The sequence below is a fragment of the Anthonomus grandis genome, chromosome 5 (assembly GCF_022605725.1).
Source record: "Anthonomus grandis grandis chromosome 5, icAntGran1.3, whole genome shotgun sequence".
In the NCBI taxonomy this organism is placed as follows: Eukaryota; Metazoa; Arthropoda; class Insecta; order Coleoptera; family Curculionidae; genus Anthonomus; species Anthonomus grandis.
The window spans coordinates 33965044-33991341 of record NC_065550.1 but is presented as its reverse complement, the minus strand read 5'-3'; the positions used below and the strand labels follow the sequence as shown (position 1 = coordinate 33991341).

The window sequence follows — 26298 nt, the reverse complement described above, 5'->3', positions numbered from 1 at the left end:
AACGAATTCTTAGGACAAATTTTCTATATTGTCGATTGTTTTTGTATTTGCTTCTTCAGTTTTTAGTAAATTTGGACAAAAAATAAAGCGCACAAATTTCTGTATAATAGGTTATAGACAAATACCCTAGTTTTCCCTAAAGACTAATTATAAGCTGGAAATACTCGAGAAATAAATAATGCCTATCTTTCTCAGATATCCTAGTTTTTTTCCCCTATGTTAAAGAAGCCAAACGAAAAATAAAAGCGAAATCCCTTCGTAAACTTCATAAAGTTAATTTATCCGCATAAACCCGACAATTTAAACGTGATTTAATAACAAAATCGATATTTTTAAATTTGTTGTTGTTGTTGTTTCAGGTGTACCGGCCCCCGCGGGTTACTTAACCCAGGGTTCCGCTGCCGCCCTTCAAGTGGAGCCGCCCCCTATCGACCGCCTCGATCCCTTCCTGCATAGAGACGGATTTTCTTAAACAAAAAAAAAAACATCGCAAAATTAATTATTGTTTTAATTAATCTCTTCTTTTTTTTCCCAGTGAAACTTCTTATTTACTTTAAGTGAAAAATTATGAAAAAACGCCCGTGCTATTAAGCTTTATTTACATTATTCCTTTTAGTTCTTAAGGGTATTTATTCGAGCTAAATTAAAAAAAAAAGTTCCCACTTTATACGTTATATAAAATGGATGTTGTATATACCGATGGATTTCTTTCTATATAACGTAATATGTAGATCATCCCTAATATTCTTACATGGTTTTTTATCGCCTTATTCAAATTATTATTATTATTATGTAAAATATATAAATTTAGCAAACAACAGGGGTTTTTTTCATCCAAGGCTTTTAAAGTCAAATATGAATTTATTATCAAAGCAAGGAGAAACAACGTAATAGAACAATCAACGGATCTAAAAGCATTTTGAACAATTAAAATGTGTAATTAAATGCATTATCAAAGAGAAGTTGAGTTAAATAAAGAAAGAGACAATTAAAAGAATACAACAAAATAATAAAAATTAATATACAATGCATGTACTACTGAAGAAAAGAGTTACAAAGAGTAACAAGCCACTTTCGTAAATAAGTTTCTCCATTTGGCATCAAAGGTTTTCTAAAAAATTGCGACCATCCTTTAATTTCGAATAATTTTCATTACTTATTTTGTTATTGCTAACTATTTCGTCTCTAATGGCAGAATCAATAATGGGCAATTTTGCAATATCATAAATAAAATTCATCTTCTTCTCTAATACTTTGAGCTACAGGTGATCCAAATATATTAAAAAAAAACTATTGGAATACAGACAAACAAGGGAATGTACAAAAATAAAGAGAGAAACAGAAAGGAAACGTTTTTCTCCCTTTTATTCCTGGAGCATCAAAAGCGAACAAACACCATCTATTCCTTTTAAAACCCTTTAAAACAACTAGAGCGAAAATACCTCATTGACCCTTATCCATTCTATATATGTGGATGGTGTTTATTCAATACAACACAAAGAGTCATCACAAACCAGTTGAACTTTATCAGAAAATATACGCTCTGACCGTAGTTGTTGTTGTTGTTGTTCTTGAAAACATACACATCGAATACGCTTTACCCGAGCCTATGTCACTTGCCAATAATCGAATTAGCCAAAGAGGAAACACGCAAGCGTCCCACCCGTCTCTCATCCCTTTTCCAGCCAGAAATCCCGGTGTCATAGTCCAGAATTCCACGCCGCATTCTCCCGTTTTCCGTTGGGAAATCGTCCGGTCCAGGGGGAAAGAGAGACAGAGAGAGAGAAATCCTTGGAGAACCCGGAGTGTTGTTTTTTTCCAGCTCGTGCGTTGGGTTGTTTTGGTGCAGATGTTTTACCGTTTTCATTTTCCGGATTTTCATTATATTTTATTCGACGCGTCTTGTCTAAACTCATGGTGAATTTCGTGTGTGTTGTTATTATATGGACTGCGGTCTTGTGCGGTAAGTGTTCGCTGATATGAGAAGGAGAGCCAGGGAAGGGGGCTTATTTATGAATTTAATAATGCTTCAGTTGTCACATGAAGTATTATTAAATTCATAACAGGGAGGGAATTTTTTATTGGATATGTTTGAATGAATGCGTTGCCTTTTTGCTAGTTTTCTTAGGAAGTCATACTAGGCCACTGATGTCGATGAACAATTTTCAGCATTTTCTAACATTATCTAGAATGCCTTTAATAATTTTTTTATTTTTTTGAGAAAATAAAGATAAAAAGGAAAAGCACGAAAAGTTGCTACCTGAGATAATTAGCCATATGTCTAATGAACTAACAAATCTCCTAACTACCTTAAAAATTAAAAAAATATTACAAGAGACATTCACGGATCGACCATCAAGGACAATTTGCATCCCTTATGTGTTGAATTTTATGCCAAAATCTGAAATGCTTCTTAAGCAACAAGGAAAAATAGAAAATGAAATTTTGTAACTTTGACACCCTCCATCAATTTTTGGACTGAGGTAAGTTTGGGTCCATTCACATGTTTTCGTCTCCAGTTTTGAGATTTCCCAACCTTTCGTAGACAATTTGTATAAACAGTTCTTGTGCGTCAAAAAGTCTTTGATTTAGAGGTCCTTGGTTCAAGACTCACTAAATTTAACGACTCACAGTTATGCTTATCTGAATAATTATTCTTTCATTTACTTATTTTTTTTTACTTATTTTCATTACTACGAAAATCGATTATAATTACGTGATTTTTTCCAGATTTCTTATTTTTTGAGTGCTTAAAAAAATTCCCTTTTAATGAAAATGGTTTTACCGCTCTGTTGAAGCTACTTTTAGTTAATTATTATTTGACTATTTTGGAAATAATTACGAGTACTATGTTTAATTAGGCGAGGAACAAATGACAATAAAATATTTGTCATTTTTTTCTGTCTTTTAAGTCGACAGAGCTATTTATTTGTTAGTTTATTGCCTACAAAAATTAAATTCCGTTTTAATTGCCCATTTTTTTTACAGTTTAATTTATTATATTAAAATTAAAAAAAAAAATATATAAAACATTAAAATTTAAATAACTTCTTCCATAAAGAAAAAACAAATTCTGAAGTTAATTGTAACATCAAAATTTTTAATCATTATCGCATATTTTCGGGCATAACTCACCTCCCACTTAAAATATTCTAATTTAAATTCACACCAATAAAGAGGACTCCCCGAGGATCAATTTAAGGGTAAAAACGTGGTTTTTAATAGACTACTTCGATAGCAAGGACAGTTTTGCTCAGGGCATTTTTTCCATCAATTTTGTAATTTTTTTGCAATTATTTTTAAGAAATAATAAAATTATTCTTAAAAGGGTTCTAGGCAAAGAAAAAAATATTTTTACCTAATAATTTGATACCAAAAAGTTTCTTATACCTTAAAAATTCTTTGAGTTAGAGGCATTTTTCAAGATCCAAGACCAAGATTCAATCAAGATCCAAGACCCATTAAATTTGAACTTTTGGAATTCAAAGGGTTCTAGGCAAAGAAAATGATTTTTTTACCTAATAAATTCCTAAGTTGTAAGTTAAGATCTACAGTACACAACCCATTTCCCATTCTGTTAAATACGATTTAATTTCCTCGAGAAATGAGATTTAATTTCCTCATTGTAGGTACTCTTTCATTGAACGTTGTTTCTGAGTTTTTGCATTTACTGACTTTCTTTACTAGTTTTCCGTTGATTATCATAAATTTGCTCTTTTTGATATTTAAGGTAAGCCTTTAAGCTGATCAATGAATATTTCCATTGTTCTTTCCTTCAGTGCTATTTGAATGATTTATTCCTACTGAAGACATTGTATTGACTTTTACTTTGTACTGTTACTTCTTTTGAGTGTGTTTTATCCACTTTGGTGCTATCCATCTGATTATCATATAAATTATTTATTATTCTAATACTTTTATTTGTAAATAATTGAATAGTTAAGAAAAGAGACATTAAAACGTACTTAGAGCTCAAAGGACACTTACTTAGGCATGCTTTACAGCCAAAGCTAAAACGACCAATCCACCAGATCCAAAAACTAATATTGTATCCGATAAAGGAAAACAGGATGAAACAGAGAAAAAAACCATCAATACTACAGAGTGCAAAAGCATACTAAGATAATGAAAAGAAAAAAAGTAAAAAATAATTTGCCCTTACCCCAAGGGAATACCTTGAATGGATGAGAAGTCGACATGCAGATACACACACATTTTTTTTCACAGTAAAGGGAAAACACTACCTTGAAATATAAGAAAAAAAAAGAAAGATGATTTCTTCGTAAAGTTTTCCACCTTTAGTAGAAAAGGTTATCGCGTAATTCAAATGAAATCCATTTACGTTTTCTTTTATAATAAGCAACTGAGGAAAATTGAAAATTACCTTCTTTTAGAGGGATAAATGGGACCAAAAAGGAGACGAAAACTGGAGAAACGAACGTACAAAAAAAATTTATAAAGATGCCGCATAACAAAAAAATATACGACGACGTTTTCTTGTGATAATTTATTTATTGAGAGAAAAAAACATAAGACCTGACCTACTTTATTTATTTTTCCATGTAACAACTTAAAGGTTTTGAAGTTCATAATATAATAAATCTATTATGAAGGCCCTATCCTATTTACTTATATGACCATTATATCACAATTTACATGCAAAAAGTGATATATCTGAAAATAATACCGGTTCGACATAATGTCAGAAAACTTTTTACATTTATCATTAACGGTATACAGCCTTGATTTTTCCCCTTTCCAGTTTCCATTTCTTCCATTTCGCTCCTCGGGTTTCTCTCAGTAATAGAGCGCAAAAACATCAATCGATTTGTCGATTTATTAACGTTTCCATTCGTAATGGCTCCCGGGCGGGTGGTTAATTAATTTAATCCCGGGAGTTTCACCTGGAAATGATGCCGAGTTAATTTTTTGTCTTTCCTACGTTTTTCCGAAAACATAAGTATTTTTTAAATCCCGGTTTCTCTCAGTTATCTCGCGGGTAATAAATTCTATTTTACAGAGTTATAACCCTCCATGTTCCGTTGTCGGATTTATCTACAATAATTTATATCGGTGTGCACTAGCGCGTATCAATATGTGGGTAAAATGGGTCAAGTTTGATGAATGTTTTTTTATTATTATAACAAATTTTTATGAGAAAATGTTTCTCGTATGCACTTCCCAAGTAACATTTTCTCAAGCAGTTGGTTTTTAAAGTTGCCTTTTAGCCGCACCAAGGTTCTGCAATAACTCTTTAGGTTAAATTGTGCTAATAGGAACTAGGAACCTTGGGTAAATTAAAAATCTAATTAGTTCTAGTCAAGTGTCAACAATAACGTTGTTATAGCCATAAACGAGGGCTTGATGCACTTGATGTATAATTTGTAAGATATCAAAGGCGCTCGTGTTTTACAGTTAAATTACACCCAACTTTTTCAAGAAACTGGTGTGCGCAATGAAAATCGGTCATCTATTCCAGTATAATATATTTTTTTCTAAAATAAAGTCATACTTACTGAAAATGTCGCCATTGCTTTTTATTTTGGCGTTGTCTTATTTTTACCCTGGCTGTATCATATTTAAAACTAAAAGGTCAGATTTTTATACTTTGGTGTATCTGAAATGCCAAAAGCCGGCGAACAGGCCAAACTATATAACCACCTAAAAGTCTAAAAGGACTTTGCTAAAGGGTTGTAAACAGGTAGGCGTAAAAGCTTTCAGGTTCTACACAGGTTACTTTTAGGCATCTTCGGGTTCGATAAAGGTTATTTCTATTAGCTATATAGGTTCTGTGATATGCGATCTGGTTTCAAATTGGCCAGGGCCTATTGGCAACAACAACCTCTTTAAGGCTGGGCCTTTTTTTACTACAGGAGGTTATGCGGGCTAATAAATAACGTTGTTTGTGCTTAATGGCATAATCAATAATTTTTCTTAAACAGGTTCTAGGAGTTATTTATAACCTTTTTAGAACCTAAATTGTTACTTGGGTTTTGTTATGCAGCATGAAGGTACTTTTTAATTTCTAAATGCTCATTTCTTTAAGTTTTTTCAGCTTCGTTCGTTTCCTCTTTCCAAGTATTTACTTTTAATTTCAATTAAAATTTAGGGTGCATAATTTAATTATTACTAACTTCACCCTTATTTTACAAAAGAATGCTATAATTACTAATTACTAATGCAACTACTGGAACCATAGGAGACAAATGAAAAAATGATTAAAATCCACTGGATTGCTTGGAAGGAAAAAAAAATTGTATCTTTTGAACAACTGAATATCTTAATTTAAAGTAGCTGAAATGTTGTATTTATTGATTTTTAGGATACTCCAAGGACTTCTCAAGTAACTATTGGAAAAGTTATTAGAATCCATACACTAAAAATCAAGATATTGACATTACTTTTACTAGAGCACCTGGAAGAAATTAAATAATTTGTCTCTTATTGGCAACTGAATATGTTGATTTCTAGTAGTTTAAATATTGTGTTTATTGATTTTAAGGATACTTCAAGGACTTTTCAAGTAATTATTGGAAAAATTATTGGAATTCATATACTAAAAATTAAGATATTGACATTACTTTTACTAGAGGGCCTGGCAGAAATTAATTAATTTGTCTCTTATTGGCAAATGAACATCTCGATTTCTCGTTGTTGAAATGTTGTATTTATTAATTTTAAGGATACTCCAAGGGCTTTTCAAGTAATTGTTGAAAAAAATATTAAAATCTATACATTTCAAATCAAGATACTGACATTATTCTTACTGGAGTGCCTGGAAGAAATGAAAGAATTTGTCTTTTATTGACAACTAAATATGTCGATTTGTCGTTGTTGAAATGTTGTATTTATTAATTTTTAGGATACTCTAAGGGCTTTTCACGTAATTATTGGAAAAATTATTGAAATTCATACACTTAAAATCAAGATATTGACATTATTCTTACTGGAGTGCCTGGAAGAAATAAAATAATTTGTCTCTTATTGACAACTAAATATCTTGATATCTAGTGACTAAATCTACAGTATCAGTGTATGTAATATAGGATTTATAGTGACATGTTCAACACAACATTCACAATGTGTATGGATATGTAATAGAACAAAAAGTTTAGCAGTTTTTAAACATCTGACCTTGTTAGGGTCACCATAATTTGTTTTTCAAATACGATTTTAAACGTAAATGTTTCCACTATTTCTGGACAAAGGGTTGAATTTTAAAGAAATGTCCTGAATTTTCAAATGACCTTAAACTTCTCTATCCGCAAGGAGTGATGTTTTAGGTCCGTAAGGTAGGAAAAATAGTCAAAAATGCACAAAACATAATACAAACAATAAATAATGCATATCTAAACCCTTCTATACCTTTAGAACATCCAAGAATCGAGGACGGAGGCATTTTTTTCGGTAATTTTCCTATCAAATATTTTTTACAAGTATTTTAACGAAATAATAAAAATATTCTTAAGAGGGCCTTAGCCAAAAAAGGCATATTTCTTACCCAATCATTTGATACTAAAACATTTTTTGTCACTCCAGAACACTTAGAGTTAGAGAGATTTTTATCAGCCAAGGTGCAAGACCTATAAAATTTGAAATTTTGGACTTTTTAAATGGTAAGATTCTTACTCATTAGCAGACAGCTAAAATATCGTAATGTTCTTTACACTAGATTAAAGGGATTTCTGAGGATGGATTAGTGGCTAGAAATACAGTCGTGACTAAAACTAAAAAGGGCTAATAAATATATGTCTTTAAATACAAATATCCACAAAAACAGCGTGGAAATTCAATGAATATTCTAATAAAATATTTCAGTTACATTTAACAGATCTGTTTTCTTAGTTGACAAAACATTTATTGATGATAGTTTGTCTAACGGTTTGATGCATAATTTAATTGTACCTGACTCACGTTTTTTTATTTATTTTTTCTGACTACTACCCTCAACCCAGGCAGTAAAATAGCGTCTACAAGACTTTAATAGGGCGAAGATGAATAAAAAATGAACAAAAAGAAAAAATTCAAATAAAAATAAGACAGACAACATTTAAAATTGCAAGAAGATTAAAGTTAAGGCAAAAGAAAAATAAAGACTTAATTTGATATATAAAAACAAAATATAAACGTAATAAAAAGTGCATATTAAGTCCCTCTTTTAACTCTCAAAGTCTCCAGAATATCCAGGTACCCCATCCTAAAACTTCCTTACAACTTTAACCTCCGTAAGGTGACGTTTAAGTGCCAACTAAGTATATAACGTACGGGGCTTAATAAACTTTTAGGCAAATTACCAAATATGGAGTAACTTATTATTCTCGGAAAGTTCTGATGGTGTAAACCACCAATTAACGAAGTTTCCGCACGTAAGACTTTACGACTATGAAACTTTCAATAAAGAGCCATTTCAGGGCTTTTCTTTATATTTACTTGTTGTCAGACACCCTCGTACATATATTACAATAATCCAGAGAATTACACCAAATTAACAATCGGTAATCGTCTCAAGCTAATATTATCCCCATTAATTTGATATCCCTAATTATACTGTAAAGCTTCTGGTCTAATAACTAGCCTGATTAGGATGTTAGTTAATTAGGAACTATATGAGAGTGGAAAAACTCATGAAATATTCACCAAAAAGGGGGAAAAGTGATTGATGGTTTATAGAGAAGTTGTATGGCCTGGAATGAAAATTTATGTTATTATAATTAATTCTGTGGTGTTTCTGTTTTTTTTTAATGCATGTTTTTTATATGGGTTTGCCTTCCTCCTTTAGTGGTTTTGTTGAATATTTCTGTATCATTCCTGTTTATTATTATTAAATATTTTTATTTCGGTACAGTGATACAGTATAAAAGGTGCAAAATTTTCATGCTCATTACTGCTTATTTCCATCTTCTAGTTCAATTCAGCTCGAAGTTATTCGACTTTTTCTAACCCACATTTGAATAAAAATTCATTTTTCTTATCATTTTGAATAATATTGTTTGTTTTTTAAAATTTTAACTTCAAAGGCTAATTACAAAATTATTTGTATGAGTGAAGAAAAAAATAGAAACTGACCATACAAGTTGGATTATTTTTACGCTTAAGATCGTTTATTTCCATTGTCTAGCTCAATCTGGCTTGAAGTTATTCAACTTTTTCTAACTCACTCTCTGTTTGCCAATTCATTTTCCTTATCGTTCGTTTTTTATATTTTATGTTCAAAGGCAAATTACAAAATTATTTGTATAAGTAAAGGAAATATAGTAATTGGGCATGGAAAATCCAATATTTACATATCTAGTACCGCTTATTTCGATCCTGTAGCTTGAAGTTAATTAACTTTTTCTAATTGACTTTCCTTATAGTAATAATAATAATAATAATAATAATAATAGTTATCTTTATTTTTATATACAGATGAACCAAATTAAATAAGAAATGGGTGGCGCTGTTTTTTCACATGATAGCCCCTACAAAACGAGAACATATAATAAGTAATTAAATCGTTTTCCGGGCAAAACCTATTGTGGCTAAGTAAAAAATATAATAGGATACCAACATATAAATAATAATAATAATAGTATAAATACATTGTAAAGTAAAACTTGTTGATAATTTTAAAAGTGAAAATTGCCAAGCGCGACTATCTACGTTCATTATATTGTCACTGCACGCATTTCGAATCCTTTGCTTAGAATTGCTGCTCAATATACAACATCACAATAAGAAAGAGAGGAGAGTATAAGCGACTAATACAAACGAAGCTTATTGTCTTTATTTTTTTTTGATTGGACCTCATTGAAGATTGAATATTATTGTTTGGTTTTTAAATTTTAAGTTCAGAAGTACATTATAAATTCTTTCAAATAGGTAAAAAAAAAATTAATTGGCCATGGAAGGTGCAACATTTCTACGACAAACACCGCTTATTTCAATCCTCTAGCTCAATTTAGCTTGAAGTTATTCAACTTTCTCCAATTCACTTTTTATTTAAAAATTCCTATTCCTCATCGGTTTGTTTATTATTGCGTTCTTTTTTTTAATTTTCAATTCAGAGGCAAATTACAAAATTATTTCTATAAATAAAAGAAACAGTGACTGGGCATAAAGGGTACAACTTACCTAAACTTAGCACTGCTGTCTTTTTACCTCTAGCTTAAACCTGCTTGAAATCATTCAACGTTTTCTAACCCAACTTTAATTTGAAAATTCACTTTTCTTATAGTTTTGAATATTATTGCAAATTTCTTACATTTTAAGTTTAAAGGGCATTTCAACATTTCCAAACTCAGCACTATTTATTTTCATTCTCCATCTTAAATCGGCTAAAAGTAATTCGAGTTTGTTTGAAAATTCAATTTCCTTATCGCGTTGTATAAAGTTGTAAATTTTTTAGTTTATAAGTTCAAAGGCAAATTACACAATTATTTCTATAGGTTAAAGAAATGTAGTAACCGGGGATGAAAGGTGCTTAATTTTCACGCTTAGCACTAGTTGTTTCCATTCTTCAGCTTAATCGAGCTATAAGTTATTCAAACTTTTCTAGATCACTTTTTAATTGAAAATTCGGTTTCCACATCGACTTGGATGTTATGGTTTGTTTTTCAAATAATCAGTTCAGAGGAAAATTACAAAATTATTATAGTAACTGGACATGACAAGTGCAACCTTATTACGCTCTGCATATTTATTTTTATCCTTCAGCTTAATTCGGATTAAAGTTATTTAATTTTTTCTAACTCACATTTTATCTGAATCGTTGCTAATTTTTTTGTAATATATTTGTAAAAAATTATTTTCCTCAAAGCTCGTGTGAGGGGTGGAGTGAAGAAGAAGCTTTTATAATCCCTTTATTTCTACTTTACTGTATGGAACTTTTGGAAGTCAGCGAATTCTCGTGTATTTTAAATAACTAAATATAATATTTCAATATAAATTCCTATGATACTCCAGGTGGAGATGGATATACAAGACTGAAAATTCTCGGGTATAACAATAAGCAAAAATTTCATTTACTTCATTGTTAACCAGATTTTCCATTAATTTCTCTAGATTTTATTATTTGAAATAAAAAAATGCTAAACAAACAAACTTGAAAATGTTCTACATTAAAATTAAATTATTACCCTGAACAGCGAAAAGCATTTTCTAGTTAAGCAATAAAACTGGTAAAAAAAGCACAAAATTTAACGCACATAACGTGTTGGGCTTAATTTAAAATTTCCAAAAAGTTAATAAAACACTTTCCAAAACGCAAATTTCATAACAAAACCTCGTAAACAACCCGCCATTTGTCCGATATAAAGTCCCGCATTTCCACTAATGCCTTTTCCGGATTTTATCGGCCCGATAATAAAACGTATCCGATTTTATTATGGACCACGTACGTAAAAACCCTAATTTTCACTCGGAAAACTATATTTTTAAGGCGAGAGAAAACAATTAAAAAAATAATCTCTCGTTTGGCCGGATTAGGCGTGGATTTGTCCGACCCCAAAAACAACAGGGAAAATAAACGATTTCCAGAAAAGTGGACGGGTTTTACATGTAATATTAAAACATTCCCTCGCGGATTAGACGCCTTTTATTTTACAATACGGATTTCATTTATATTTCATTCCCTTACAAAGGGCTTAATAAAACGTTTCGAATTGAAATTATAAAGGGACGAGAAGACGACCTAACAAAAAAAAAATTACACGAGAAAATAGTTATTAAAATTTAATGAGATTTTTCGCGGGTACAATTTTTCACTACACGCGAGAACAATGGGCGCGGGAGGCCACTCCAGCATTTTTCATTCGATGACACGTTGAGGGCTTTTCGCTGCCAGGAAATGCCGGGATAATCTGGGAATTTTGTTGTGTTTTTTGTTTTTAGGTAAAGTGACGTTATCCTCGATCTTCACGGAACCAAAGCACACCCCGTATTTCGGTCCTAATGAAGTGAAACACGTTATAACAACCGTCGGTAGGACCGCTTACTTACATTGTGATGTCCGAGAGTTAAGAGATAAGGAAGTAAGTTTATTAGTGTATAATGCCTTGAAGATTCACTTACAGTGTTTTTTGCAGGTTTCCTGGATACGTCAGCGGGACCTACACATTTTGACCGTGGGCATTCACTCGTATACCACAGACGAAAGATTCCAGGTAAGATTTTTTTATAATAAACCTCAAAAGTTATTGACCCTGGATCCTTGAGAATTTGAATATAACTGGCAAATTTGAATATCTTCCTACTTTGGGGCCTTGGCGTTACCACATTTAAATAATTCAAGTTCATTGTTTGCGTTGTCTGAATTGTCTCTCGCACCCATAATCCCTTCCACACCCTTTTCTCCTTACAGTGGAGGGACATTAGGGCGTTAATTAGTTGTAAAACTTCGGGGGATGAAATTAAACTGACAGTAATCCTTAACAAGTTGGTTATTTATTATGCTGCTCGAGTATTGTTGATGAAATCTGGATTTTTGCCAGGAGAAGAATGGCCCAGGAGAGGCTTTCGTCACTTGAGTCGTTTGGTTTATTAAAATCCAGTGGATTGGGCGGATTTCTGGACTATCCAAGACTTATAAAACGGTTTTGCTTTATCCATGCATTTGTATAAAAGGGATTGAGCTTTATTGTCTTCAGTTATGTAATCAGTTCTGCTGATCAAGTAAGCATTTGTTGGATGATTGCCATAGTACCTACATTTAGAAGAAAATTGTCTATATCTTGTTTCATAGTTGATCTACAATTATGATCTAGAAATCAAAGTTAAAGGATAAGTGTAGATCTACAAAGATTCTATTAAAGTTTTTTTCTTTCATTAATTGTTTGAGAGATATGAGGGTTTGAATTGGACTTTACATCAGTAGAGCCATGCTGGATCAACCCCGTGGTTTTTTGCTCATAACTTTTGACCTATCTAACGTAGACACGTGAAATAAATTTTATGGGATTAACAATCAATAGATCTAAAAATTTTATAGTAATGATTAAATCCGTAGGTATTTAATCTGCTAGAAAAAACGTTCCTTTCTAAGAAAAGTCATCACTCCAAAATCACATATATCTTCTTTGATAGTTGATCTACAGTGATAATCATTAAGACTACGGTTGAAGGATTAATGATGGTCTGCAAAATTGTATTAAAATTATTTTTCTTACTTTAATGGTTTATGAGATATGAGCTTTTCAATTTGAGTTCACGTCAACAGAGTTTTGTTGAATCCACCTTACGGTTTTTTGCTTATAACTTTTGATCTACTAGTCCTAAACACATGAAATAACATTTGCCTAATCAAAAATAAATAGATCTAAAATTTTTATATTAATTATCAAATTCGTAAACCCAATACAAGCGGAGATATTAAATTTATTAGAGAAAACTTCAATTTATAAGAAGCTATGATTTAAAAATCGTGTATATCTTCTCTGATAGTTGATTTACAGTAGTAATCATAGGACAAAAGTTGAAGGGTTAATGATCTATAAGATTCTATTAAAATTATTTTTTTTGCTTTAATTGTTTATGAGATATGAGCTGTTAAATTTGACTTCACGTCAGCACAGTCATGTTGAATCCACTTCACGGTTTTTTGCTTATAACTTCTGATCTGCTAGTGCTAGATACATGAAATAACGTTTGTCTAATCAAAAATAAATAGATCTAAAATTTTGGTAGTAACATATTACATATGTAAACCCAATACAAGCGGAGATAATTAATCTATGAGAAAAAACTTTAATTTCTAAGAATCCATGACTCAAAAATCGTCTATATTCTTTGATAGGTGATCTACAGTGATATTCATTAAGACTAAAGTTGAAGGGTTAATAATGGTCTGATGGTTAATATGATTCAAGAAATCAGGAAATATATCTGGAACTTATTTTCAGATAAGAAGGTTTCTTTGCCCATTAATTTGTATAAAAGGGATTGAGCTTTATTGTCCTTAATTATATAATTAATGAGCCCTACGTTCTGCCTATCAAGTTTGCATTTATTGGACGATTGTCATGGTACTTTGGAAGAAAATTATTTATATCTTTTTATGGTAATTGATCTACAGCCATGATCAATAGGATCAAAATTGAGCAGTAAGTGATACTCTATAAAATTCTTATTAAATTATTTTTCTTGCATTATTTGGTTAGAAGATACGACACCTTAAAATTTTAAAAAACGTTAATGAGCCTTAATTAAAATTTATAAGTTCTTCAAACTCCAATAAAATTTATTAAAGCTACCAGAATTTCAGTTTAATTTCATTGGACAATTATATCCAATAAAGTTATTGAAGTTTCAAAAAACCTTAATGACCTTCTATAAAAATTAGGAAGTTTTAAAATTTTTAATAAAATTAATTAAAATTCCAAGAATTCCAGTAAAATTGGAAAGAATGCATTCATCCTTAATGAGCCAAAACCTTAATGAGCTTCAATAAAAATTTACTAAATTTACAAATTCCAATAGGATTTATTAAAATTCCAAGATTCGTAATGCAATTCATTAATATTTCAAAACGCCTTAATAAGCTTGTACTGTACACATTTGAGAATTCCAATAAATGTATTAAAATCCAATGAAATTCACTAAAATTTAAAAGAACTTAATGAGTTTCTAAGAGGACTCATTAAAGCTGAAAAATTGGAAGAATTTCAATAAAGTTACTAGTTCCAGAAAAACTAAATTGACTTTTAATGACATTTTGGATATTCAAAATATTGCAAAAGTATTTAATAAAATTTCAGGAATTCCGGTAGAAACTTATTGAAATTCTTTAAAAAAAACCTTAATGAGTTTTTAGAGAAAAAAATTTAGAAGTTCTACAAATTTCATTTTCAAAGATTCATTACAATTTTAAGAACTCAATGAAATTCATTTAAGTTTTGAAAAAACTATAAAGAGCTTTAATGACAAATATGAAATTCTGTAAATCCTGACATGATCCTAAAAAATTACAAGAAAATAAGGAAATTCATGATTTTTTCAAGATAACTTAATAAGCTTCAATAAAAATGAAAAAATTCCAATAAAATTTATTAAAATTCCAAAAAAGTCATTGAACATTATTTTACTATAAGAACATTTAGTGAACTCCAATAACGTTAAAACTTCAAAACACTTCATTGAATTTTAATAAAGCTTACTTAATACGCCTATTTTTTGTAGTATACTATCGTTCACGATTAGTGATGTAAAGGGTAATATTACCGAGGTAACATTACCGGTAATTTTGGTAATATTACGTAATTTTTTTTTTCACTCTATATACTCTCATTTATTCGTTATTCGCCCAACTCTACTTGGCTTTACTGGCGCGAGGCGCAAGGACGAAAGATGATCGCGTACGGAGTGTGCTAATGCTGTGTTTGTTGTATAAATCGGGATCGGGGAATAACCAAAATATGAGTAATAAAAATTCTGTGATTCCCCGGGGGCCGTGGCAAGCGATATTTTGTAAACAGTCTCTCTGTATTGATCATAATTAGTGGCATTATTGGTACAAAAGGGTTGTTTGAAGCCATTATAACTATCAGTGCAATTTTTATTAAATAACTGTAATTATTGTAGGTGATAGGTATTTAAACTGGTGAGTAAATATTTTTTAAGTTGACCTCTTCTCGAAATGCATGATGCTTATTTTGTAGTTGCGATAATATGGTTAAGCCAAAGAGTGATGTTTGGAGATGCTACGATCTTAAAGATAAAGACAACTATTCCTGTAAATATTGTAAAACCTCCTTTAAAAAAAATGCTACCAGACAGTTCCAACATTTGCTTAAATGTGTCAAAATACCTGAAGATATAGTACACATTCTTAAAAAAGGGAAATTGCCTGTTAAAAATGTTTTCGGTAGTAACAATAATACCAATACCTCGCGAAGTTCACCCATGGTATTAGAAGATAGTGATACTGAAATTGCTGATTATGAAACCTCTCAGCAGGGACACGCATTTGAGACTTTAGACTCAGAAATAGCTTCACTAGTTCGGCCTGTGCCTTCCTCAGCTAGTTCTTCTTTTTCAAGTACATCTAAAGCATCACAGGGTACAATTTCTTCGTATAATGATAACATGTCCTCTCAAGAAAACAACAAGATTGATGAAATACTGGTAAGGGCTTTTTATGTCTCAGGAGCCCCATTAGATACGAAAACAAAAAAAGTGTGGTTAGATGTATTCAAAACAATGAGATGCGCATATAAACCGCCTTCTCGTTACCAGTTGTCAAATCCACTACTCGAATCCGAGTACACTAGAGTACAAGGTGCAGTTTCTTCAAAAATTAGTGAAGCACCTATCTTAAGCTTACAAATGGATTGTAGAAATGACTCTATATTCAATTTTGTTATTAATACACCTCTTCCGGTATTTTATAAATCAATCCATACCAAAGATAACAGACATTCAGCAACATTTTTGGCCTCAGAAATTGAAAAAGTATTGGAAGAATTGGGAGCTTCGAATTTTTTGGCTATTGTCACTGACAACGGAGCTAACATAAAAAAGGCTCGTGAAATAGTTAGCAGGAAGTACAATTACATAACTAATTATGGTTGTATTTGTCACGGTCTAAACCTTCTGGTTGAAGACTTTTTGAAATTAGACCATTTTTGCCAATTTTAAAAAGAACATAATTTCAATTGTATCAGAGTTGAAAAATTCTTGGACACTCGCTTTTTGGACACTAAACATTTATTGAAAAGTTTAGCAGTTGATGATAACCTAGATATTTCTGATGTTCTTTCAACAAATACAGTAAGACTTCTTCTTCAAAATGAATTTTGGTTACGAATAGAAGCAACTTATGACTTGTTCCAGCCAATTTCTAAGTGGATAAAGTTTTTTGAATCAAACGCGCTAACAATCTCAAAAGTGTTTATCTGCTTTTTTGAAATAAGATATATATTACCTGACAAAGTATTAAATTTATCCGTTACTATGTTGGAATCTCAGAAAATATGTTCAATTCTTGAAAAACGAGAAAATAAATGTTAAAAAACCCGCTCATCTTGCTGCTTACCTATTAGAACCAAACCAACGTGGCAACAATTTAACTGAAGCTGAAAATTTAGTTGCGACGGAGTTCATCTATGAAACTGCAAGGCGTCATCCAAAATATTCTTCAGAAGTAGGTCTTATTATGGAAGCACTTGCACAGTACAAAATTAGAGGTGGTAATCTTTTTGCTAAGGAATTCGTTACTTTCAGCGAAAAATCTATGTCTGGGCGTGTTTGGTGGGCAGGAATTTGCTCCAGTTCTAAAATCAGTAGATTGGTTGTAGACATTTTAAATTTACCATCGTCAACAGCCGCAACTGAAAGAACGTTTGGTACTTATGGATTTATTCATCGGCAAAAAAGAAACAGGCTTACCGTGGCAAGAGCCGGAAAACTAACCTATATTGCCCATAATTATAATTTACTAAACAAAGACATTCAAGAAGAGAAAAAGCCAGAGGATTCTGAGGAAGAAATTGAAAAAGAAGATCTCGGTTTCGAAATTATAGACTTGACTGAATTAACCAAGAAGAAAGAAGAATCAGATGAAGAGGTTGGGGATAACGAGGATGATTAACCATTATCCACTCTATTACGTAGTTCATTCTGACTCGTTTTTTTTGTGTTTCCTACTAAAAAAAACGAGTCAGAATGAACTTCTAATGTTTTTACAGTTTTGAATTAAAAAAACTAGTATTAGTTAAAAAGCTGTTTTTTTTTAAATAAATTACCAATATTACCGTAATATTACGTAATATTACCGGTAATATTACCGATTTTTAAATTACCGGTAATTTTACATCTATATTCACGATACTTACGTACAATAAAAAATTAGCTTTTCTTTATCTCTGATGCTCTCTTTTATTACTCTCATTCTGGAATCATACATTGTTCATACATTATGTATGAAAAAAATCATTTTATTATGACCATCAAAGGTACTTGAGGCTAAAAAAATTTCCAATTTTTAATTATTTCCTTGTCTTCATTGCTTAAATCACTTGATATTAATAGTTAGTTTCCTACGAATCTTGACCCCATTTAAGTTTTATTCTTATTCAATCACGCACAAGAAAAACCAAATATGGTTAATTATCCATGACAGAAGTGAATAATGCAGTGTCCATAAAAACTATAAAATTATACGATAAATGTGATTTCTGAAAAGGCTTTTAACCAAAAAAAAAAAAAGAAACCATCATCCATAAGCCAGTGCTGATTTAATCCCCGTAACTCTAACATTTTAAACAAATCTGAAAAATAACGCGATTAAATGAGAAAAATCAACATCATAACGCCGTCTTAGCGAAACCCCGCGACCTTTCGATAACTCAAAAGTTAAACGAGGAACAAACGGCGAAAGTTAAACGATTCCCGGTCGAACTCTACTACTCGACCCCGTCACCTGCACGCTCGATTTCCCGATTTCCGGATGAAAAATTGTGGGTGTGTGTGTGAAAATGAAAATTCTTATTTTATTTTTTTTTTATTTTTTTAGGTGATCAGACATCCGGAACCCCTTTCGAACTGGACGTTGCAGATAAGGTTTCCACAGTTACGGGATTCGGGCATGTACGAGTGTCAAGTTAATACGCAACCGAAGATGTCGGTGCTGTACAAATTGGACGTTGTCGGTAAGGGGTTCTTTGTTGAATTTTTTAACAAGTGGTGCAGAAAATTGCATTAAGCAAAAAATGAGGCTAATTAAATTGTCTATTAAGAGCGAAGCTGTAGAACGGACAGAGCTAAAGTTACAGAGCCTCAAATACAGCTTTTTTGCATTTTTCTTAAGAAAATGCCAATTTACTGCCCTCGATTTATTACCAAATTGTGCCCTTGTATCATATACTTTGACTCTGCTAAAAGTTTTACGATAGTTTCGAGTTTAAATAAAGTTTCTTTATGGATGTTAGAAGTTTCCTTAGGGGGATAAAGGAAGATTATTAAACGAAATTATATTAGCTTATATACACTAAAAAGCTACTTAAAGAATGGCGATAAATGGTCCCTTAAATGGATAGACATTATATATATACATATTTTCTTATATGCAAAATGAAAAACTTATTCAATTTTTCCGCTTTCATGGTGATTCTCGAGAGTGTTTAGAACCATCATATTACCCTGATCTAGTGCCTTCAGATTCCCTCTTCACTTCACCAGCACTGTGCAGCTTCAACATCAGTAGAAACTGGTTTTTAATGGACCAGGAAGTGAGTGGAGAATGTGTGATGGAAAAGGGAGGCATACAAAATATATCTCTCGAGAGGAACATAGCCGTCATGTTGAATAATAATTTTTAGGAAGTTACATTCCAAGACGATTCATTAAATTTTCAAGAAAATGTCTTCTGAAAAATGTCTTTCTGAAAATGAAAAGGATTTTGCATAAAATTTGAAAAAAAATGCAAATTTTAAACAGGTTTACTAAGATTCTGACAATTCCAGTAAATATATTAAGAATTGCAAGGAAAACCATAATCTTAAAAACCTAATCGCAAAAAACCGTAATGAAATACAATAAAAAATTAAAAATTTTATAACTCGTCGTATCTATAGGAATCTTATTGGAATTCATTAAAATGCCAAGAAATCAGTAAAATTTATTAAAATTCTATAAATTCTTATAAGATTCATTAAATTTTAATATCGCAGTAAAACTTCTAAGTATTTCAATGAAGTTTATTAATGTTCCAAAAGACCTTGTTAGGCTTTAATAAAATTTTAGAATTTACTCAAATTCAAATAAAACTTTAAAAATATACATTAATAAATTTCAATTAAATTTCGAAAAACCCTAATGACTTTTAATAAAAAATTACAAATTCTAATGAGGTCAATTAAAATTCCAAGAAATCAATGAAAATCATTAATTTCATAAAAAAACTTTTGGAAGTTTTTTTTTAAGTTTGGAAGAGTCTCAATAAAAGTCCATTAAAATTCCAGAAATTCCAATAAAACTTGTTTGAAGTAAACCATGAATGAAGTTACTAAAATTTTAAAAATTCCTTAATGATTAACAAAAAAAATTTACACGTTCAAATAAAAATCTTTAAAATTTCAAAACATCTCTTTAATTTTATTAAAGTTAGTTTTATTAAAATAGTAATTTTATTAAAATAAGGCAATCTATGAATTCCAATAAGATTTATAAAAAAATTGAAAAAAACGTTCATGAGCTTCAATAAAAATTCCAATAAAATTTGTAAAAATTACCAGACTACAAATAAAACTCCTGAGGAAATAAAATTATTGAAATTTTAAAAATCCTTAATGAGCTATGATAGAAATCTATAAAGTCTACAAATTCCAATAAGATTAATTAGGATTCTAAGAATTTTGTTACCACTCATAGGAATTCTAATGAAATTCATTAAAATTAAAAAAAAATTTAATGAGTTTCAATAAAAACTTAAAAATTGTATAAATATCTATAAAATCCACAAAAATTTCAAGAAAACAATGAAATTTATTTAACATTTTTAAAAACTAATGAGTTTTTAATGAAATTTTAGAAAAGCGTCATTAAAACTTTTCAATTACAAATGACATTCGTTAATATTTAAAAGAACTTAATAAGCTTCATTATAAACTTTGATTTTTTTTTTATTAAAAAAAAAACCCTTAATGAGCTTCAATAACATTAAAGGATTTCGCAAAATTTCAATAAGACTCATTAAAATTTTAAAAATTCCAAGAATTTCATCGAAGTTAATTGAAATTCAAAAAAACTTTATTGAAAATTTTATAAATTTTGAAAGGATTCCTAAAACTTCTAAAAATCCAAGTAAGGCTCCTAAGAATCTTAATGAAATTCATTACAATAAAAGAAAAATCTTAAATAATTAAAAAAAAATGATATTTATAAGTTTTTTAACAAACTTAATGAATTTAAAAAAAAAATAGAAATTAAAATAAAATTCATAGAGTTTTCAAAAAAAATTAATTGCAATTTTAATGAATTCTTATGTCATTAAAATTCATTAAAGTTTCAAGAAGATCTGTAAAACACACCAAACCATCCAATGCAATTCATTAAATTTAAAAAACATCGTAATGATATTTTGTAAAATTTTGGGATTTATTCAAACTTAAAGAAATTAATTAAATTCATTACATTTTTAAAAAACTTTAATGAGCTTCAATAAAAAAAATAAAAGTTTTTAAATTCTTCTATGTTTCAATAAAATTCTACGAAAACAATGTACTTTAATTATTTCCAAAAAAAAATTAATGAGTTTTATTACAATTTTAGAAATTCTAATAAGATTCATTAGAATTCTAAAAATTTTACTGTATTCTCATGAATTTTATTATTATTTAGAACTTCAATAGGATTCGTTGATTTTAATGAAATTATTAACATTCTTTAATTTTTATAAAGGTCGTATGAGCTTCAATAAAATATTAATAATTTTTCAGAGGACTTACTGAGTTAAAAATTCAATAAAACTCACTGAAATTTGAAAAAATCTCATTAAATAATAATGAAATTTTATTTTTTTTTGAAATATCGAGAGAATTCATTTACATTCAAAGAATTCCAAAAAAACTGCTAAGAATTTCAATAAATGCACAAGTTTTACAAATTTTAAAAAGATTCAGTAAAGTTTTAAGCAATCAATCAAATTTATTAAATTTTCAAAATACCATAATAAGCTTTAAAAAAAAATTCATTAAAATTCCAAATAATCAAATTAAAGCCCAAATATTTTAAAGTTAATTAAAATTCCTTACAACTTTTTTATGTTCTACTAAAATTTTGAAAACTTTAGTAGACTTTGATTAATTCAAATTTCAGAATCCCAGAGAAACTATTAAACATATAAATAATATTCATTAAAATTTCATAAAAGCAATGAAATTCATTAAATTAAAAAACATCATAAGCTTCAATAAGAATTTTAAGACTCACAAATCTACATCTACAAATTCTAATATAATTAATTAAATTTCCAGAAAACAATGAAATTTATTTGTTTTATAAGACTAATTCAAATTCTAAAAGTTCGATTAAAAATCTCAAGAATTTTAATAAAGTTAATAAATATTTTTTATAACATTTGGGAAATTCTACAAATTTCAATAAGATCAATAAAATTTCAAGCATCCCAGTAAAACTCTTAAGAATACAATGAAATTCCTTTAAATTTTAAAAGGTTTCAGTTCTACAAATCCTTAAAAAATTGCAATCAAATTACATCAATCTTACATCAAATTTCACCTTAAGGATGCACATGAGTAGAAATTGGTTTTTAATGGCCCAGGAAGTGAGAAGAGAATGTGTGATGGAAATGCAAGGCATAAAAAATATTCCAAGACGATTCATTAAATTTCCAAGAAAACTTCTTCTTAAGATTTTTAATAAAATTAAAAAAAAAATACAATATTTAAACAAATTTACTAAAATTCTGACAGTACTGGTAAATAAATTAAGAATTCCAAGGAAATTTAATTAAAGATCTCAAAAAATTTTAATGAAATAAAACAAAAATTTAAAAATGTTATAACTTGTCTTATTTTATAAGAATTTTACTGGAATTCATTAAAATGCCAAGAAATAAATAAAATTTATTAAAATTCTACAAATTCTTATAGGATTCAATAAATTTTAATATCTCAGTAAAACTTCTAAGCATGTCAATGAAGTTTACTAATATTCCAGAAGACCTTACTGGGGTTTAATAATATTTTTCGAATTTATTCAAATATAAAGAAGATTTTAAAAATAATAATGAGGTCAATAAACATTAATAAAGTTCAATTACATTCCACAAATCCCTAATGGAGTTTCATAAAAAATTACAAATTCTAATAAGGTCAAATACAATTTCACATTTTTTCAAATTTGGAAGAGTCTCAATAAAAGTTCATTAAAATTCCAAAAATTCGAGTAAAACTTATTTGAAGTAAACCATGAATGAAGTTATTAAAATTTTTAACAATTCTTTAATAATTAACAAAAAAAAAATACACGTTCAAATGAAAATCTTTAAAATTTCAAAACCTCTTATCAATCTTTATTAAGTTTCAGGAAATCTATGAATTTCAATAAGATTCATAAAAAATTTGAAAAAACGTTTATGAGCTTCAATAAAAATTTCTACAAATTCGTAAAAATTACCAGACTCCCAATAAAACTCCTGAGAATATAAAATTATTGAAATTTAAAAAAATCTTAATGAGTTTCAATATAAATTTAAAGATTGTCTGAATATCTATAAGATCTACAAAAATTTCAAGAAAACAATGAAATTTATTTAATATTTTTAAAAACTAATGAGTTTTTAATGAAATTTTTGAAAAGCGTCATTAAAACTTGCCAATTTCAAATGACATTCATTAATATTTAAAAGAACTTAATAAGCTTCATTAAAAACTTTTGATTTTTGAATGTCATTAGAATTCATTAAAGTTCCAAGAATATCTGTAAAACACACCAAACCATCCAATGCAATTCGATAAAATTAAAAAAAACATCGCAATGATATTTTGTAAAATTTTAGGATTTATTAAAACTTAAAAGAATCAATTAAATTCATTATATTTTTAGAAAACTCTAATGAGGTTTAATAAAAAACTACAAATTTTACAAATTCTACTATGATTCAAAAAATTAAAAAAAAAACAATGTACTTTATTAAGTTTTCAAGAAAAAACTTAATGACTTTTATTACAATTTTGGAAATTCCAATAACTATCCAGATTCATAAAGATTCTTAAAATTTGACTGTATTCTCAAAAATTTTAATGTTATTTAGAATTTAAATAGGATTAATTAAAATGTTAAGGAAATTAATGATATGCATTAATTTTTATAAAGGTCGTAATAAGCTTCAATAAAATATTAATAATTTTTCAGAAGACTTACTGAGTTAAAAACAAAGTTAAAAATTCACTAAAGTTCACTAAAATTTAAAAAATTCTCATTAAATAATAACAAAATTTTATTTTTTTTAGAAATATCGAAGGAATTCATTAACTTCCAAGAATTACAGTAAAACTGCTAAGAATCCCAATAAATGCACAAGTTTTATAAATTTTAATAAGATTCAGTAAAATTGCCGCTAATTAATAAAAGATATTAACTTTTCAAAACAGCATAATAAATTTAATATTCACAAAAAATTCAACAATTTCATTAAAATTTTAAATATCCAATATTTAAATTAAATTACAAAAATTCTAAAGAAGTTAATTAAAATTTCAACAACCTTTTAATGTTCAACTTAAGTTTTGAAAATTTGACAGATTTCAATAGAATTAGGTCAAATTACAGAATCCTAGAAAAACTTTTAACTAATGAAATAAATTAAATTAAAAAAAATCATGAGCCTTAATAAGAATTTTAAGACTCACAAATCTGCATCTACAAATTCCGATTAAATTAATTAAATTTTAAGAAAACGATTTTTCGAAAACGTTCGAACGTTCGATTAAAAGTCCTAAGAATTTTAATACTGACTATTTGACTGAGTTAAAATTTCAATAAAGTTCACTAAAATTTAAAAATCTCATTAAATAATAATGAAATTTAATTTTTTTTAGAAATATCGAAGAAATTCATTAACATTCCAAGAATTCCAGTAAAACTGCTAAGCATCCCAATAAAAGCTTAAGTTTTATAAATTTTAGTAAGATTCAGTAAAATTTCTGGTAATCAATGAAAGATATTAACTTTTCAAAAGAGCATAATAAATATTCACAAAAAATTCAACAATTTCATTAAAACTTTAAATATCCAATATTTAAATTAAATTACAAAAATTCTAAAGAAGTTAATTAAAATTTCCTTTTAATGTTCAACTAAAGTTTTAAAAATTTGACAGATTTCAATAGAATTAAGTCAAATTATAGAATCCCAGAGAAACTTTTAACTAATAAATTAAATTAAATTAAAAAACTTAAATTTAAGACTCACAAATCTACATCTACAAATTCCGATATAATTAATTAAATTTTAAGAAAACGATTTTTCGAAAACGTTCGAACGTTCGATTAAAAGTCCCAAGAATTTTAATAAAGTTTATAAATATTTTTAATAACATTTGGGAAATTCTACAAATTTCAATAAGATCAATACAATTCCAAGTATCCCGGAAACTCTTGAAGAATCCAATGAAATTCCTTTAAATTTGAAAAGGTTTCAATTCTACAAATTCTTAAATAATTTCAATCAAATTCATTACAATTTTAAAAAGCTTTAATATTTTGCATTAAAATTTAATAGTAATTTAAAATTCTTAAAAAATCATTATAGTTCCAAGAATTCAATGAACTATATTCAATTCTAAAAAAAAAATAATTAACTTCTAAAAAATGCAATGAAGTATATTAAGATTTCCATAAATCATAGAGCTTATTAATGTTTAAAAATTTTAAAAATATGACTAATAATTTCAATAATTTTAATAAAGTGCATTAAAGTTTTAAAAAAGCTTATTGGGTTTTAATAAAATACTAGGAATTTTAGGAATTTCAGTAAAATCCAATAAAATTATCGGAAATCCAACGAAATTCATTAAAATCTCAAAAACCTTCAATGATATTCATTAAGATTTTAGGAATTCTACAAATTCTATAGAAATGCATTATAGCTTTAAGAAGTGATGAAATTCATTTCATTCATTCATTTTTTAAAATGTTTCTGAAATTTAGAAAACCTTTAAATTTTTTTTAAATTACAATAAGATTCATTTTAATTCCAATAAATCTAACGAAATTTATTAAAATTTCAGAAAACCTTAATGAACATCAATAAAAGTTTTCAGAAATTCTATAAATTCCAATAGTGTTAATATAAGGTGTATTACACAGGGTGGCCATTTGAAAACTAAACAGAGCCTATTTTGGGTCCCTCAGACATTTTATAGTAACATTTTGAAGTTTAATAGTGGTTGTCAATTACTGCTGTCAGATCATAGTGTGTCAAACAAATAGCTCATTAAAGTTTGTTAGTTACAACATTGAGTGTGATAATGGTTTATTCACTTGCTGAAAGAGTTGAAATAATTTCTCTTTTCTTTGCGAACAATGAAAATGCTAATTGAACTACCCAGCTCTTTAACACACTACAACACCCTCATCGATAGGTCCATCGCAAGTACATTTTGGAATTGGTTCAAAAATTAAGGGGAAACTGGGTCTGCGGCTAATAAAAAGCGCGAAATGGATAATCCAGTGGTGAATGAAGCTTCAGAAGTAGCTATTTTAGGCCATATTGTGCAAGATCCTACACTGAGCACAAGGAAGTTATCAACCGTGTCTGGTATTAAAAGAAGCAGCATTCAGAAGATATTAAAAAAAAAAC

General features: G+C 28.7%; 2 protein-coding genes across 2 annotated transcripts in view; both read left to right on the top strand.

Moving 5' to 3' along the window:
• LOC126735870 (dnaJ homolog subfamily C member 13) overlaps positions 1–818 on the top strand; it is a 97726-nt gene extending 96908 nt beyond the window's left edge. Inside the window, exon 28 of the mRNA XM_050439963.1 lies at positions 360–818. Within this exon, the coding sequence (XP_050295920.1) occupies positions 360–472 (113 nt within the window). The 3' untranslated portion in view covers positions 473–818. The remainder of the gene's footprint in view (positions 1–359) is intronic.
• Positions 819–1312: 494 nt separating this feature from the next.
• LOC126736262 (zwei Ig domain protein zig-8-like) overlaps positions 1313–26298 on the top strand; it is a 35332-nt gene continuing 10346 nt past the window's right edge. Inside the window, exons 1-4 of the mRNA XM_050440531.1 lie at positions 1313–1963; positions 11872–12011; positions 12066–12143; positions 18488–18623. Coding sequence (XP_050296488.1) covers positions 1915–1963; positions 11872–12011; positions 12066–12143; positions 18488–18623 — 403 coding nt within the window. The 5' untranslated portion in view covers positions 1313–1914. The remainder of the gene's footprint in view (positions 1964–11871; positions 12012–12065; positions 12144–18487; positions 18624–26298) is intronic.